A 16,155-nucleotide genomic window follows, 5' to 3' on the forward strand; every position below is an offset into this window, starting at 1 on the left:
TCTCCTTATCTTCATTTCTCAAAAATCTCTTGGCCATATGGTGCATTTTTGGAGTGTAGTCTTGTCAAACAAATACAGCTCAGTAGGCTTTAACTTTTTTCAGGTCTCGGAAATTTCTGAGAGTAAGAAAGTAATGATGATATAATACCACACATGTAAAGCACATATGAAAATTACGACTAGTAAACTCACATTGATCACAAAGCTGAAGTACATTGAAAAGAAGTGTGTGTAAATTGACACAGGCAGGTGGCCAGAACAACCACAAAACCATGGCTGAAATGCAAAGAGTAAATTTATTTCATTACCTGGCTAACTGGAGGATCCCAAAGCAACACCTAGATACACACAAGTGGAAACACAGGCACCATTAGGTTCAATCCATTCTGACAGGTGGCAGGCCTGTTGTTTGCACCAATTTATCAAGGGTCCGTGCATGTGCTTTTTATGATCTCTGAGCTTTGATCTCTCTCCTAAAAACAGGGAGCTCAAGAATGTCCATGAGAGTACCTCCAAGTCTCTCCAAACACCTATGATGTTATTTCTACACAGAGATTCTACTTCTCAAAACAGACAGGATAAACAGCAGTAGGCATATTTGGGGTTTGCCACAATGTTATTCTCCAGGCCTTGGCATTACCAGCTGCAAGGTCACTTGAGCAAATCTACCATCTCCTCACCATTTTCCTACTTTTAACCCTTTCCTCCCAACAAGGTGCTCAACTTCAAGAAACTAGAAGATAAATAGCTCACTGGCCTCTGACAGCAAGCTTCTTTAGGGAGACTTCAAAGCTTTCCAGAGGTCAATTAAGCAATATGGACTATGATTCAACAATGCTGTGTATTGAGTTTGTGTGGCAAGGTTTTGGTAGCAGGGAAGCTATGGGGTGGCTTCTCCAAGAAGCTGCCAGAAGCTTTCCCTATGTCCATTGAAGCCAACACCAGCTGGCTCCAAGATGAACCAAGTCCGAGCCAATCAGTGACGGTAATAACACCTCTGTGATAGCATATATAAGAAGGGGGGGAAAAAGTTATTTTGCAGAAGCAAATTTCAGCCAGAGAGGAGTGAAAATATGTGAGAGTGTCTTAGGTTACACGTAAGGTGTAACCAAAAGTATGTATTCTACTACCATCTTCTTAAGCTGTTAAAAAAAGGTGGGGCAGTGCTCTTTATCTTCAACATGACTCAGCCCTGATAACACCCTCTGGGGGCTATCTCTGCTGATGGGCCATCAAATTCGCCAAGAATGACTCTCAAGATTACATCAACCCATTGTGAGATGCCCTGCCCAGAAGGGAGGAACTGAACATTTCTACCTGCATATAAGCTGAGTCTCTGGAACACGGAGGCATGACTCCCACTGGATTCCCAGAGGAGGAGAGCTTGAGAGTCACCACTAGACCTCCAGAGACCAACCAGACCTTTTCTGCAGGATCACCACTTCAACAGACCACATCCATCATTCCAACGGGACTACAGCCACCATTTAACTGGACTGCTACCACTACCCTGACTAACAGGGTGGCAGGTTGTATTATGACTTTGTCAGTTTAAACCGTTGTTTCTGTATTGTTGCCTTATTATAAATACTAGTAAAGAACTGTTATTCCTTTTCCCATATCTTTGCCTAAAAGCCCCTTGTTTTCAAAGTTATAATAATTCAGAGGGAAGGGGGGGGGTCATATTCTCAATTCTAAGGGAGGTTCCCTCCTTCCTTGGCAGACACCTGTCTTTCAAACCAGGACAGAGAGAAACAATTATGCAGACACCAAGGTTAGTGAAGCAGGTGCTCTAGCTGCCAGAGCAGAGATTCCCCTGCAGCTTGTGGTGAAGACTATGGTGAGACAGCTGTCCCCCTGCAACCCATGGAGGTTAAGAGTGGAGCAGATATCCACATGCAGCCCTTGGACGACCCCACACCAGAGCAGGTGGATGTGCCCTGAAGGAGGCTGTGACCCCATGGGAAGACAGTGCTGGAGCAGGCTCCTTGGTAGAACCTGTACACTCGTGGAGAGAGATGCCCATGCTGGAGCAGGGGAAGGAGTCCTCCCCCTGAGGAGGGAGTGGCAGAAACAACCACTTCCCCACACTGGGAAAGCAGAAAATCAGGCATAAAGTTAAAGCCCAGGAAGCAGGGAGGGGTGGGGGGAGGGTGTTTTTTTGTTGGGTTTTTTTTTTTTAAGAATTGGGTTTACTTCTCATTATCCTGCTCTGATTTGATTTGCAATAAATTCAATTAATTTCCCCAAGTCAGGTCTGTTTTGACTGTGATGGTAATTGGTGAGTGATCTCTCCCTGTCCTTATCTCAACTCCTGAGCCTTTCATTATATTTTCACTTCCCTGTCCTGTTGAGGAGGGGAGTGATAGAGTGGCTTAGATGGACACTTGGTGTCCAGATAAGGTCAAACCCCCACATGCTACTAATAGGATCTGTCCACCATCCATCCCTAGCTGCTCTTGTCATTAATTCAAATTTGCAGTAGGGATAAGATTCTGATTAGACATAGACTGATGAGCCAGGTAATTTCCAAAATGTCTAAAAAGACTAGATGTATCCATGCACACAGTAGTCCTAGAAGCTGAAGTTGGGATTTGAATAGAATATCCCAAATCTGCAGCTGTATGATTCAGCATTCTGGATACAAAAAATCTGCATATATATTATAATGTAGTATAATGTATTATATACCAAATCAGGTTTGGGTAGAACAGAGGCAATTCTGGAACTAAAATCCAAGGTCAATCCAATGATGTATATCATTAACAGCATGGAAGCAACTACTGGAAGTATGACTGAACTGAAGCTATTTCTGCAGGCTTAGGAGTGCAATGCCACTAGACACAGGACTTATCAGACAGCAGACAGGGCACACCCAGTGGCATCTGCCAAATGAGTGGAAAAATCTTGACATTTTCTCTTTGTTCCCTCCTTTTTTGGTGGACAATGGGTTGGAGGATTGCCCCCTTAGCAATGTGATATCCTAAGTGTAATTACTGGAAATGCAGCTCACTATACCATTCCCTCTCCATGATATATTGAGGAATGACTCTGCATTCCACCAGGTTGTGTAGCATCACACCACTGATGTGTTATCAGCAGACGTTTTCTTTGACACATTGTGCTGCAGTTCAGTGCATGAATACACTTTTCAGTGATGGTACTTAGGAGATGTACCAGACAAGACAGTGAGGCAGAGTTATCAAGAACCCTAAGGCTATGTTGAGAATAAAGGTTGAAAGAAGCCATTTTTTCCAGACTACAGTATATTTTTCCATAGGAAAGTGATTAGCCAAGCCCATATTTGCCTCACATAGAGCTTCAGACTCCTAGTATGCTCATACAGAACAATGCACCTCAAAATTTGATCAAGGTTTTTTCCTGGCAGGCAAAATCCCAATCAGGTTGTCTCACACCAGGAACAGTGAGGTGACTTCTAACCCAAAATTATGAACAAAAAGGCAAAAGCATTCCCTCTGAAGATCTAAAACTGCAAGTGGCAAGAGGTAGACAGAAGCAACAGAGGCAAGAGGCAAAAGATATGTAGCAGCAACTGTACAATAGAAGAGACTCTAATAGAGGAGCGTCATGAAGAAACTGAAGAGCATTTTTCAGAGAAGGATGACATCAAATGTTTTGAGGGCATAAGTATTAAAATGTATAGAGCAAGTGGATAAAAATGCAAATAAATGCAGCCAATTTACTTCTGGCACAACCAAAAATTAAGATAACATTAGCAAAGTGCAGTGCTGTAGAGGCTCTGAATGACAAAGCATCTGCCTCAGTAGTTGTCCCTAGGAGACAATGGTAGCAATAAAGATACACAGGTCACAGTGAAGCTGGTTAGCTGTGATGAGAGAGCCTTTTACCACAAACAGTCATGAAAAAAGAATCAAGAGAAATAGCCAACTAAAGCAACAATAGTTGAGAAAACAATAGAGACAAATGAAGTCCTAGCTGGACTGCTGAACCACACCTATAAGGCAAGGCTGCTACTAATTCCCCTTTCCAAGGTCTCTCTCTCCTAACAATGGCAGGTTTCTGATATTTCTGTTTTCACCAGCCCAGAACAAAAATATGCTACAAAATCATGTATCAATTGAGTTTTAAAAACTATAGAGTCCAGCAATAATTTTCTTTGTGCTTCATGCCACTATTATGGCAACGGGGCTTTGTTCCCCTCTCCATGTACACTGCGATTTATTGTATCAGAAACCACATCGAGAAGTTATAATATTGTCATTTCACATGCGATACCTTTCTGCATTGCTGTCTTAAGGACTAGTAAACAGTGAGTCATAGCATCCTGTAGCTGGACAATAATGAGGCTGAGCACTCAGGTGCTTTATTACTCATATCTTTTTCGTTTTTGAAATATCTATGTGCATATAAAGCCTAGGTCCTGAAAAATTCTCCAGCCAAGAGAAAAGTCTCGTAAACAAAAGTTAGACACAATAGGCACAGCCGCATTCCTGCTCAGGGATCTTTGCCACTGAGAAAGGAAAACGCCCTGAATCCCCCTGATTTGGTTTCGCGGTGGGGAACAAGGGTTTGCTGAGGAACCGAGGGAAACGTCAAAAGGTCGCCCCGCAGCCCGGCCGCCCCAGCCCCGTTTTTTTTGGCGGCTTGGGCGCCCTTTGTCAACTCTGGGCTGCCATAGGGACCGCAGTGCGGACAGCGCCACGCCCACTCGCCAATGTCTCCGGGCAGAAGGGCTCGGCAGCGCTAGGCCCGTGTCGCAGCCCCTCCACCCCAACAATGGTGAGGAGGCTTGTCCCCGCTGCCCGCTGCCCGCTAGACGTTCCTGGGGATGGACAGTGGGGTGCGGTACGCGTCGAGCCGACTGCGGATCTTTATACGGGCGGCAGCAGGGAGCCGCCGCCGCCTCCGGACGCCGCACGGGTCCCGGCCCGCAGTCGCTGACAGCCGCGGGCGACTTCCCGGTGCTCGCGCCCGACGGAGGGGCTCCGAGTCCGGTAGGGTGGGAGAGGCGTGCGCACAGATGGGATGACGAGCCCCTCGTGCAGTAAAAAGAAGAAACTAGAGACCTTGACTTCGCATCTCATGTCTCTGTGCCCTGCGTGTGTCGCCCCGATCATAAGCAAGGAGCGGCCAGGCCCCCCACCCCGCCGGCCGAACCCAGTCAGCGGCCCTGCTCGCCCCGCGCGGAAGGGGAAGAAAACGGGGAGCGACTGCCTGCCCTCTGAGGGGAAGGCGACTGTAGGGTGGAGGCTCCGGCACTGCCTGCGTCGGCCCCGCTCCCCGCCGTCTCACCTCGCTCGATGTTGGCGATAGCTCGCCGCAGATGCTCTTCGGTCATCAGCTCGCCAATAACCACCAGCAGGTAAAATTTGCTGTCCAGGAAGCGGTGCGAAAGGCTGGGCGAGAGGGAGGTGGGGTTGGGGATGCTACAGGAGGCTTCTGAATCCATTTCCACCACCACCACGGTGGCTATCGCGGGCGCCTCACTCCTCCGAAAGGCCGCCCCGTGGCTGCTCGGCAGGAGGCAGGGAGTGAGAGTGGACGGGGAGGCGGCGGCGCTTTTATATGGAGATGGTGCTGGGCAGGGATCTGGCGAAGAGGAGGAGGAGAAGGAGAAGGGGCGGGGGGCGGGGGGCGAGGGAGCCGGCGCATCCCCGCACCGCCACTTTTCCAGTATGCACAGCTGATGTCATCTGCGGCAAATGCTCCCCGCGACGGCCCCCGGAAGCAGGAAAGACGCGGGGGAGACAACAATTTCCCGAGGGGCCGCCGCGAGCGTGGCCTTGAGGTGCGCCCCGATCTTCCACGTTACCCCTCCGCCTGTGCTTCCTTGGCCGGTGCAGGTCCTTCGACCCTCACATATACAACCTTCGCCTTTGCCCTCCTGCTGTCTTACCCTGTCGTACCAGACCTTCACTGCTGGCTTGGCCATCTCCCACTCCCCGAGGCCCTCCCAGGATCTCAGCCTTGAAGCATCATGACCGTGCCATGAGGCTCTAGCTGATTCGCCCCAATCGAGCCCAGAGACACTTCAGAGACCAAGTCAGAAAAATGGGTATTTGCTTTATTTGATGCACCGGGTGTGGGGGAATTCACCAAACACACACTTCAGTACCTCCAAAGACACAGTGTTATAGGTAAAATTCATGAATATTAATCACATTCCCCAGGATAGGAGTGGTTATACAAATTACTTCTCATAAGTCATTAATATTATTAGCGATTTCTTGTGCTCAATTTCAAAAGGATTCCTTTTGCCCCCTTTTATCTTGATAAGATTAAGGGAATCCACAAGGCCAGAACTGTTATCAGCCCTGGACGGGCGCCGTGCTGGTGGAAGGGGCAAAAGATCAAAGAAATAAGGATGGTTGAAGTATAAATAGATTTGAGTTATCTATTTGACCACTCCTTTCTCATAGCTGCACCCCTGATGCTGGATGAAAAAAAGCAGCTCCACTGTGCAAGGCCAAGAGTCCAGTCTCCTGCATCTTTCTGTGGCAGTGCAGCAAAATTTTAGCTGTATTTCCCTCCCTCCCTCCCTCCCTATTGGCAATCTAAATATTCTTGTTACCTTTTTTTTTTTTGTTTTGTTTTAAAGCAGTTCGCTTAATAAGATACTACAAACATAGGTTTTCTGCACATTCAGGGGTGCATATATATATATATATGACATGCTAGAAAAGCACTGTTTCTGGACAAGATGCTTATACCCATACTCTGAAGCCTCCAGAAGTTCAAAGGGCTTTGTGTTACTAATTTTGACTGGGCTCAAGCAATTCCAGGGAGAACTGGTATCAGAAAACATCTACAATTACCAAAACAAAAGCTTGATTCCTCTTGATTACCATGTAAATGTTGGACATCTGCTCCCCAGTACTCAGAGACCCATTGAAGAGAGAAATTCAATCACCTCCTAAAAGTGTTTTATCCTCCTCTAAAATGGGATAGAGCAGTCTGAGATAAATCAGCCTTTCTAAGATGACCCCCTCACATTACTGACAGAAGCCAGGCACTGGTTTACACTAAGCATCTTGTTTTTATTGATGCTGAAAGATTTTTAGCTTTTTCATATATTTGTAGGTTTTAATATATAATTTGTAGATTTTAAATATATAGCTGTATAGTTTCTAGCACTTTCTTACACTTTAGAACAGTAGTTACCCTTTCTCACATATTATGTCACACTCTTGAAATTCTATTTACTCTTATTTCCAAGAAAATAATTTCTAACAAGGACATCCTATTTTGCACTAGCATTTGGGAGACATAACAAGATATAGGGCTAAGAACCCCTTGGAGGGACTCCAGTGGGGCAGGTCCAAGGGTGGGTTACCAGGACAACCGGTCTCTTATTTGATGTACTTGCTAGATATACTAATTGGTTAAACTTATAAAAATTGTGAAAATTCAATGCCACGGGTGCACATAGCTATAATTTGTGCACCTGAAAGCTTTCATTAAAGAACTGCTCTTTATGTTATCACTTTTAATATTGTTTGCAAAGTTTTTCTTCTGATTCTAGGCAACAATATGGCTAAAGTGATGTGGGAAAAACCTCACTGTGATGTATGAAAGGATATAAATTTTTATAGCCTGTTTTTTTTTTAAGATAACCTCTGGTCCCTAACTGAGAAGACACTTCCTCTGTGTATAGCTCCTTCTGGTACTGACTGTTCAAATTCCCTGCCTGCTCCTCAGAAACAGAGTACTTGCCAGTGATGCCTAATGATTTTTTGTCTTTTCTTTTATATACCATTTTTATACCTTTTCCCCTTCTTTGTACCTTAGCCCCACATACTTGTAATTTTTGTAGGCTGATATTTAGCTTAGTTTGGGGATTTTGCAAAGCAAGAAGACCAAACATTCACAGTAGGAGGCCAAGAGTTCTATACTATCTCAGAACTAGAGGCTCCAACCTTGGATGGAACCTCCTCTCTGGAACATATTTTGTAAACTGGACTGTAATCTCTTGGGGGGGGGTAATTAGAATAGGGGGACAATTACTTCATTTATTAAGTTTCTTATTGGGGGATTTCAGGTAGATATGCTAATTTGCGAGGTCCATAAAACTGTATACGCATTGTACGGGGTGTGCATCTTGGCGTGTTTTCACCTTTGACGAGCTGTGCATCAAGGATCCTATTAAAACTGAGGTAAATACCCTTTTCCATTTACTGCTGTGTCTGCTTCATATTTCCACCAGCTGAAAGGCAATACCTGGATGAACCAATTCATCAGTCCTGTTTCTTAGAATATTGTTGGGGTTTGACTTTGGCTAAATGGCAGGCACCTCTGCTCTTTCTTGCTGCAGATGTGCAGGAGAGGGGAAAGAAAAAAACCTGTTAAACACACACTGGATTCATGAGTTGAAATAGGACACTGGTAGCAGGACGCACAGAAAAAGGGGATACAGGCTCAAAACTTAAAGTTGCAAAGTGATTTATTACCTAACAGAGTTGGAGGATAAATGAGAAGTAAAAATAAGCTCTTCAGACACCGTTCCTTCACTCACCCCCCTCCCTCTTAAGACACTATTTCTCTGCTCACCCCCTTCCCTCCTTCCAACTAACAGCTCAGGTAGGGGGCAGGGTATGGGGTATTTTCTTAGTCCATAAATTCATTCATCACCACAATTCTTCTACTACAAACACTGTTTCTTTGCTCACCCCTTTCCCTTTATAAGACACTGCTTCTCTTCTCACCCCCCTCCCTCTTTCCAATCAACAACGTGGGCAGGGGGCAGGGTAAGGGGTTTTTTCTCTGGTCAGTCCATCAGGGAGAGGGGTCTTCTACTTAGCCATGGGATCCCTCCCACGAGAGACAGTCCTCTACGAACTTCTTTGGCATGGGTCCAATCTCATGAGCAACATCCTGCCCGGATTCTGTTGCAACATGAGTCCTCTTGTCCATAGGGTGCAGACTCCCGAGCTGAGGCTGGGCTGCTTCCATGCCAGGAGCAAGGCCTTTTTCTTTCTTGTAAGGCTTTTGCAGCTTTAACTCTTTACATGAGACTCTCACTGGATCATAGCTTCTTTCTGGCATCCACCTGCTCCTCTGATGTGGGCACCTCCCCATGGGCTGTGGGTGGATCTCTGCACTTCTGTGGACTCCATGATCTGCAGGGGAACCACATGCTCCCCCCATGGTCTTCACTACCACTAGCAGACAGTTTTCACCTTTGGCACCTGGAGCACCTCCTCCCCCACCTTTTCTACTCACCTTGGTGTCTCCATGTTGTTCTCCCTCACATATTTTCACCTTCTTGTCCTCCTCTAGCTAAAAAGAAGTGTGTGACTACTTTGTTTTGATTTCTTCTTAAATATGTTTTCACAGAGGCGTAACTAGCACCTTTAATTGGCCCAGACATGGCCAGCAGCATGTCCATCACCTTTAGAGCCATCAGAGATTGGCTCTACTGGACTTGGTGGAAAACTTCCAGAACCTTCAGACAGGACACACAGGAGCCATCTTTGTGCTTCTCCCCACCCCTCGGACACTTCCCCAGGCCTACTACAACAGCTTTTGAAGGGTTTAATTTCTCTTAGATGTTAAAGATACCTTGCTGATGTTCTGGGCTAAGCAAAACCACCACAAATATATACTTTGTTTCAGGGCACACTGAACTCATTTGAAATAGCATGTCTTATTTGCCAAGAGAAACCTGCAAAGATTGAAACGTTGTTGTAGGTGCTGATTAATATTAATGTTATATCTGCCTATAGCACCTAGTATTTTTAATATTAATAGTTCCTCTGCGTAAATACAGCATTGAGAGCCTTGATTATTATGGTGTGATGTGTTTGGATGTTACATCCAAAGTAGACTTTTCTTCTGAGCTACCTTTGCACTGAAGGTTGTAGACTGTGGACAAGCATTTTTACATCCATCAGGTGGCCATGATGACACAGTGATAAAGAGCAGTGATGCTCATTCTTCACTAGAGCTGACACTGCTAATACAACAAATGCAATGGCATAGATGCAGAAGAACTAGTAGCAGTTCCAAAAGTATTAATGGCAAGGTATTAATGGTTACAGTATTGCTTTATAGGTACTCCATTTGTCTGAGCCCAGCTATGATTTGGTGTTTCTTTGATGAGCCTGGCAGTTTCCATGAGGTATTGTAGATATCTACCTCGAAATAAGGTCTATTCCTCTGTGGCCATGTCCTATATGACCCCTGCCCTAACAGTCTGTATTCTAGTTATAGTTATACCAAAATTGATCAGATAGAAACTAACACAGTTTTGAGTATTAGAAAGCAGGCATTCTTTATTGCAGGGTCCTGGTCACTCAGAGGATCCTTCCTCTAATCAAGTGCCCTGAGCATTGGGTAAACAGAGTTTTTATCATACACACTGATTACATATTCATTAGCTATCCCTGCTTGCTTGATGTATATGTATTACTTTATTTTACATAGTCACACCCCTTATCAGAAGGCCTTAAATGGTTCTTTGGGGTCTGTCTTCAACATCCAGTGTCCTTTTTAGGTGGCTGTTTCTCCACCCCTGCTTTTGAGTAAGCGCAATACCATTGTTTTGCATAACTTCTACTTTGCCACCCTTGCAGAGCTGAGCTGGCATCCTGCTTGCATTTTGCATTACTTTTGTTTGCCTAAGTTACATCCTTTATCTACTTCTCCAAGGCTGTGCTGTTCTGTTCTACTGTTCTTGTCAGAGTAAAATGCTATTCTGTTCTACTGTCCTTTTCAATAGATACCCTCAAGACTTGCCACACAGTGCCCACTGGAGGAAGCCAGCTTCTGGCTTCTCCCACTGCAATACATAGCTTTGGGATATGCCTTTATTTCAATCACCAAGAGCATCTGGTCACTGGAGGGTGGAAGGGGTTTTCCAAGGGGACTTGCTAACTGGTTGCAGAATAGACTGGTAGTGGTTCCTGGACATAAAACAATTACTTGCCTCACAAGCACAGCAGGTTAAATGCATTACTCTGAAAAATGCAGGCCAGTATAAAAAATTATTATTTGTGCTTTTTTAGCACTTGTTTATTTTAAGAAAAAAATAATATATACATTAGTGGAAAATTGCTAGTGGATTTGAAAATTAAAAGATGAAATGGATGTCTAATGTACAGAGAAGAAAACACATACAGGTAGGTAATACAGATATACTTGAAATACTCTGCTGAGATAGTCCTCTATTATATATTACACTGTAAAAGAGTATGGAGCTAGAACATTGTATGATAAAAGGTGAACTGTTACAGTCAAATTATATTGTGAGGGGAGATGTTTCACATGACGCCTTAAAGCTAGTAAAAATATGAGGCAGACACAGCAGTATAGGGAAAAGGGTATTACCTTGGTTTTTATAGGATCCCAGGTGCAAAACTTGTCAAAGGTGGAAACATGCCGAGGAGCACACCCGTGTACAATGCGTATACAATTTTATGGACCTCATATCTACCTAAAATCCTCCAATAAGAAACTTAACAAATGAAGTAATTGTCCCCCTATTCTAATTTTCCCTCCCCCCCCCCCAATGAGACTACAGCCTAGTGTCTTGGTTTGAAAGACAGGTGTCTGCTAAGAGAGGTTGAACCCTCCCTTAGAACAGAGAATGTGATTTTTTTCCCTCCCTCCGAATTATTTAATTTTGTAAATCAAGGGCTTTCAGGCAAAGGTATGGGAAAAAAGGAATATCAGTTCTTTACTAGTATCTATAAACAAACAATAACAATAATAGCAACCACAACTAGAACCAGAAAACCAATAGCAGATGACTTGTGAGCTGCTGAGCCTTTTCCCATGTGGTGTAATCATGGTTGCAAGCAGCAGGGGCGCTGTTGAGCTCCCGGCCGGGCAGGGCAGGTGCGATGACTCCCGAGCGGCTGCAGGTGGCGCTGTGGCGCAGGGTCAGGTCAGCGTCTGGCAGCTGCAATGGCGGGCAGGCTGAGAAAGCAGGCAGGGCAGCGAAGCAGCTCAGAGCAGCGAGAAAGCAGGGCAGCAGGGGCGGGCGCCGGCTCTCTCTCTCTCTCCCCGGCCAGCGAGGCAGCGAGGATTTCTGCAGTCACAGCAGACGCCGCGGTCTCGTGCGGCAGAGGGCGGGGGCAGGCAGCAGAGGCTGCGGGACTCTCCCGGCAGCAGCCGCGAGAAAAACGCAGCCCGGGGGGAAAATGTGCCCTTCCCCGTGGGGAGAAAGGTTGACTCAAAGCTCACCCAGCCAGGAGAAGAGAAAAACAGGGCACAGTTGGATTCCCTCTGGTCCCAGGCGAAGAGCAAAAAGAGCCGCCTCTCCCCTCAGCGTCCGAACCACGAGAGAGAGTTCCAAGGGCTGGCTCTACCCTTACCCTGCCCTGCCCAAGCCCAGCTTTTGTCTTTTACAAAAGACTTGATTGCTCTAAACATCTAACTATTTGTTGCTTAGTAACAGAAATGGGAAGAAATTCTCAACCCCCGACACCTAGTTTACAAAAACATGTTCCAGAGAGGAGGCCCCGTCCAAGGTTGGAGCCTCTAGTTCTGAGATAATAGGGATGTTTTGTCTCCCCCCTCAGAGAACCCCCAAATGAAGCTTAATATCAGATTACAAGGGTTATAGACGTAGGGCTAAGGTACAAGGAGTATTTGTGAAGGGTACAAGGAAAGGGAAAGGGTATAAAAAGGGTATAAAAAGAAAAGACAAAAAACTATCAGGCATCACACACATTAAAACCATAAGGACAAGAGGCTGCCTTTGGAGGAAAATGGTCTTGTGCTAAACTCTTTAAGGGATGCAGTCCTCTGTCCTCTCACAAGCATTTGCTGCTTCATCTGAGATGGAAGTGAGACAAGAAAAGATGCTTTAACCTCATGAATGTCTCAGAGAAAGTTGCAGGTACCCAGCTCCATGATCAGTGTTCATACTAGAACTTGCCCAGTTGGGGTCTCATTCCAATTGTTTTTTTTGTCATAGAATCATAGAATAGTTTGTGTTGGTGATGCCTTAATAATTTTGGGGTTTTTTTTTTTCTTCATGCGTCTGTAATTTGGTGTAGTTCTGTGCTCTTACAGAATGCTGAAAACCTCTTTTCCCAACACATTTAACCAAAACAAAGCTCTCTGGATAGAGATTCAGACATATTCATTACCCTGGGGCCCAAAGATATGTAAACAACAGTGGAAAGGGGGGAGCAAGGCCTGGGGCAGTCAATATCATCGCCTGAAGGTGTGATTGGAGAATTAGGGACCAATATGCTAATAAGACAAAACTTATAAAAGGTGAAGAGCTCATGACCCGGCATCCATTTTGGGTGTAGTCCCCAAGGGGGACTTTTCTTGCCCAAATGTGCCTTGAAGGCCTTGAATAAATTTGTCCGCTTTTTATACACCTAATTGTTTTGGCCTCTGTTTTCAGGTAGCCTGTTTCAGGCATCATTGGGAGGAACATTTAAAGATCATCTAGTCCAATGCCCCTGCAATGAGCAGGGACATCTTCAACTAGATCAGGTTACTCAGGTCATCATCCTTCTTTATTTGGAAACCCATACACAATATGAAGAGTATCAACAGATCCACTGCTGGGTGAAATGTGGAGATATGCTGTATAAAGTTGACTCAGTGATATGTTGTCAGAGACTGTATTAGATCAATGTCTCAAGACATTTTGGGATGCTTGGAATGCCTGTGTGTGTGTGTCTGGTGAGAGGTGGGGCAGGACGGGCTTTGTGGAGGTGAGGCAGTGCCCTGCCCCACCCGCAGACCCCCCAAGCCATGGCAGAGCTGTCAATCAATCACACACCAGGGGTGATGCTAACCCAGCCCCTGATTGGCTGAGAGACCAGAAGTCCCATCTAGGGGGGGGAGGGCCCATGGATGCCATGGGGCTTAAAAACCACCATGTGCTTGCCTTATGCCTGTGCACCTGCCAACTTTTCTGGAGTTTATGCTGGAACCCTAGGAGTTGGTCGCTAGATATGTGTTTTTCTATATCTTTTCTGTCTTTTTGTGTCTCTGAACATATTGGGTAACTTAATGTCTTAATAGTTTAAAGGTTTCTAGGTTAAATTGGCTAAGTTAATGAAGTTAATGCTATTGATGCCTAAAGATTTTTGCTTTTTATATTTTTTTATATACTCGTAGCTTTGTAGACTGTTAATAAATAGCTACAGCTTCTACTACTTTTCCTGCCTTCTCTCAGAGTTTAGCTAACCTTTGCTAACACATTCTTGAAATTCTGTTTAGTCTTAAGAAGAGAATTTTTGACAAGGACATTTTGTTTTCCACCAGAGCTTAAGAGACATAACAAGAAAATAGAGCAAAGAAGCCCCTGGACCAACTCCAAGGGGCTGATCCAGGGGTGGGTTACTGGGGTAACTGATTTTTTATTAGATGTACTGGCTCGATATACTGATTAATTAACTTTATAAAAATTGTAGAAATCCTTTATCATGTGCACAGAGCCATATTTGTGCACCTGAAAGCTTTCATTAAAGAGTTGCTTTTATCTTACCATTTTAAGACTGTTGTAAGGTTTCTTCCTTTTGTTTATAGGCAACAGTATGATAAGTGGTTTTACATTGAATTTGGTGTTGCATTTAATCCTTTGCCAAAATTCCTTAATTTTCTATATTTTGCCACTACACTTTTGTGTATTTTTTACCTCCTGAGAGTATCTGGTTGGTATTTCTCCTTGTGCCAAGCTAGAGTAAATGAACCTGGGTTCACCCCCTTACATAATAAAGCACTTGAAATCTAAAACTAGAACATACTTCCTGATGGTACATGCCATTTTTTACCCACTAATATTCAGGTTTTGTTCAAGTCCTATCTTCAAGTTTTGAATGAGCTTTCAGTGATGCACAAACCCTTAGACTGGCCATTTGTCCAAGGCAAGATGTCACTCCTAGCATAAAAAATACATATCCATGTGCATTACTTCAGATCAATTTAAGAACTTTGATTAAAGTGAAGTGGTTCAGAAGGTTCTTACATAGTTTGTCTTTACTGTGTGAATTAATCTGAAGACTGCACAATGAGTCACGAAGTGGGTAGATTTTCATTAGGAGAGGCAATAAAATTTTAGAGATTAAGCTTTGCCATCCTACACCAGAGATCACAGAATCACAGAATGGCTGAGGTTGGAAGGGACCTCTGAAGGTTGTCTTGTCCAACCCTCCTGCTCAAGCATGGCCACCTACAGCAGGTTGCCCAGGACCACATTCAGAAAGCTTTTCAATATCTTCAAGGATGGAGACTTGTCAACCTCTGCCAGTGTTCAGTCACCCTCACAGTGAAAAACTGTTTCCCGATGCATGATGAAGTCAAGAATATGCCACCAATATTATAGCAAATAATGCCCATAATATTTTGTACCTAACCTGCTGTCTTCCCAGTGTGACCTATTATCACTCTCAATACTCCCACTCCTCCCTACATTCCTCATTTCCTGTAGTCAGCAGCTCCACCATCCCCACATGGTTTATCCTTTACCTCCCAGAGCCACCCCCTTGTGTTGCTCCTTTACAGCAACTCAGCAGAACATCAAGCAGCAGCGCAGGCATGGAGGAACAGTCAGCATGTTGCTCTGACCCCAGTAGAGATGTGTCATTCTGCAGCCACTGGTGGTGATATGATTAGTTAGGAGCCCTGCCTGTCCCTGCAAGAACCAGGATGTGTGGTTTATAAAAACAACTCCTCTCGCCTTCCCCCATATTTTTAAAAGGGGAGGCTGTAGCAGGATGTTTTCCTCTGCCACAGAAGAGCTTATCTGTTCTATCGCCTGGTGCGATAGCTCAGGACATCTTCCTCCTCACATGAATCTGCTAATTGGTGAGATAACCCAGGCCGGATATCTGTCCGGTAGTGAGTTATCTTTAGTACCATGGAGGTGGCATTTCTAGCTGACAATAAACATCTTGCCATGATAGCCAATTGAAGGGAGATAAGCCTTGAATTTCTGACTGACAGACACTTCACTTTACAAACTATAAAAGCTATACCAAACTTTCACAAAGTAGAAATCTTCTCCACATTTCTTGAAGTGTATAAGAGGGCCTCTCCTCCAAAACAGGGATGCCTGTTTTGAGATACTTTCCCAGGAATTTAGTGAAAGTTGTGTGCTCCATCATCAATTCAGTGGTAAGTTGTGGCTAGCACAGGTCTTTCCCACGGGAACTCTTCTTGTGTTTTGTAAATAAAGATAAAGTTTGGGTGTTGTTGGAGCAGTGT

The 16,155-nt window shown here is 44.7% G+C and overlaps 1 protein-coding gene across 1 annotated transcript in view; it reads right to left on the reverse strand.

The window, feature by feature from the left end:
- Positions 1–5,578, reverse strand: part of LOC146425456 (microtubule-associated protein 1B-like) — a 110,728-nt gene extending 105,150 nt beyond the window's left edge. Inside the window, exon 1 of the mRNA XM_085041557.1 lies at positions 5,275–5,578. Coding sequence (XP_084897683.1) covers positions 5,275–5,431 — 157 coding nt within the window. The 5' untranslated portion in view covers positions 5,432–5,578. The remainder of the gene's footprint in view (positions 1–5,274) is intronic.
- Positions 5,579–16,155: the final 10,577 nt, after the last annotated feature.

This window comes from Lichenostomus cassidix, chromosome W (assembly GCF_008360975.1).
Source record: "Lichenostomus cassidix isolate B80296 chromosome W, HeHo_3.0, whole genome shotgun sequence".
NCBI lineage: Eukaryota > Metazoa > Chordata > Aves > Passeriformes > Meliphagidae > Lichenostomus > Lichenostomus cassidix.